The 2,081-nt window shown below is 37.1% G+C and overlaps 1 protein-coding gene across 1 annotated transcript; it reads left to right on the forward strand.

Moving 5' to 3' along the window:
• The first annotated feature begins 516 nt into the window (after positions 1–516).
• LOC139873598 (histone H4) lies at positions 517–982 on the forward strand. The gene has a single exon (XM_071861535.1). It carries the CDS (start codon positions 556–558, stop codon positions 865–867), a length of 312 nt encoding a protein of 103 aa, XP_071717636.1. The 5' UTR covers positions 517–555; the 3' UTR covers positions 868–982.
• The last annotated feature ends 1,099 nt before the right edge of the window (positions 983–2,081 follow it).

Here is a 2,081-nt window from a genome sequence, read left to right on the forward strand (position 1 = left end):
TTAGGCCTAAAGGAGAGGTCAGAAGTTCGAACTCTGTTGGCTACATATTAAAAACACAATTTCATCCTTGCCATGAAGTATCCACCCATGACACCTTTCCCATATCGTTTGGGGGGTAAAGGGGAGGGGGTTTTATTTGGCCGTGCTCTTGGATCGGTTTCAAGGTTTCCTCCCGAGCTGCGATGGGGCGGAGTTATTATCGCTGCATCGGCATAGTCAAAACGAGAGATGACCGCAACGGGTGATTTAGTCCCCATCGGGTGATCCCAATCGTTGTTAAAAAAGAATTAGGCCTAAAGGAATTTGAACCACTCAGGTGTCGCTCGCATGTTGCAACTAAAGAACCAATCCGGGAATTAGCAATCAACCAATGAAAACACTTTACAAATTAAACACAGATTCCCATCGAACGGTTGTCCTTTTCTCTTTCTCTCCGACATCCAACGGTTCAGAACACACAAGCAGCCGTATATAACCACACAAACCGCACTCATTTTTAAACAACAAAAACTTCAAATCTAATTCAATTTTCCAGTGAGAAATTAAAAGCTAAAAATGTCAGGAAGAGGAAAAGGAGGAAAGGGATTAGGAAAGGGTGGAGCAAAACGACATCGTAAAGTTCTCCGTGACAACATTCAAGGTATTACTAAACCTGCCATCCGTCGATTGGCCAGACGTGGTGGGGTGAAACGTATCAGCGGTCTGATTTACGAAGAGACACGTGGCGTTTTGAAGATCTTTCTAGAGAATGTGATTCGTGACGCAGTTACTTACACTGAGCATGCTAGACGGAAAACGGTAACGGCGATGGATGTCGTTTATGCTTTGAAGCGTCAAGGACGTACTCTTTATGGATTTGGTGGTTAATTTGTTGATCTACTGTTTCTAGGGTTTTCGATTTAAAAGTTAGGGTTAACGTTTTTATCTTTCCGTCTGTTAGTGTCTATTTAAGTATTTGTATTTATGTTAGAATGTACTTGTTGAAGCAATTAATATAATACTGATTTCGCTTTATTGAATTTGCTTGTGTGATTTGTCCGTTGAAATGTAATTCATTATTTTATAAATTGGATTAGGTTATAGTTTGATTTACTATTCAACTTCGATCCATTCATTTCTAGCTCACTTACTTACATATTTCGTTAAATTAAGCACTTAAATAGGTTATTCAATGTCTCCATTTCTTCATGTTAGCTGATCAGTCATATATTGTAATTGGAACATTAATTCAGTGTTGTTGAATTTGATGCTATGACATATGTTTTGTATACTTTTAATCTCATACACGTGTATGTGTTATTTTTGGCTAATATTTTTGTGACTTTCAATTTATAATGCGGCAGAGTAGATCCTAATTTTTGATGCTCAATGTTATTTATTTTGATTTGTGTTTCTATTGTAAGTTTGAAAATATTTGAAGTTTGATAAGTTGACAATTATGTGTGTTTCTAATTCTATATTGTAAACTGGTGTATGTATATAGGGGTGTGCATCGTCCGGGTGGGACCGAAAAAAACCGAGGACCGAGGAGGAACCGAACCGAAACCGAAATAATCGAGAATATTTGGTCCGGTCATTGGTCCATATATCTTGATTATTTCGGGTTTCGGTCCGGTCCGGGCCAAACCCGAAAAGACCATTGGTCTGGACCGAACCGAGAAAACATATATCTTTGTGGCTCACATATATTACGTATTGATGATATATTCTTGTTACTAATATACATATTTATTATGGCAATGATCTTATAGATATTAAGTTACATATATACTAAAATACAATACATGATAACTATGTAAACAATATCTAAATAATAATAGGAATTTTAGTTATCATACCATATCTTGGAGCCAAAGCAAATAATGACTTACAATTCGTAAAGACAAAATTTCATTCCTCGTCCCTGAACTTTACATCAAATTTGACTCCTCGTCCTTTTTCTTTTTTTTGTGCAACCCTCGTCTCTAATGTATCAAAAATCTACATCTCTCGTCCTCCGTCTACTTTCTGTCAAATTCAGCTGTTAAATAGAGCCATGTGCCAGGCATGTGAGGGTATAGATGTCATTTTACACTTGATCC

This window comes from Rutidosis leptorrhynchoides, chromosome 10 (assembly GCF_046630445.1).
Source record: "Rutidosis leptorrhynchoides isolate AG116_Rl617_1_P2 chromosome 10, CSIRO_AGI_Rlap_v1, whole genome shotgun sequence".
Classification (NCBI taxonomy): domain Eukaryota; kingdom Viridiplantae; phylum Streptophyta; class Magnoliopsida; order Asterales; family Asteraceae; genus Rutidosis; species Rutidosis leptorrhynchoides.

Excerpts from the sequence above, each read along its gene's own strand:
- LOC139873598 (XM_071861535.1), top strand. The coding sequence starts at position 556 with ATGTCAGGAAGAGGAAAAGGAGGAAAGGGATTAGGAAAGGGTGGAGCA.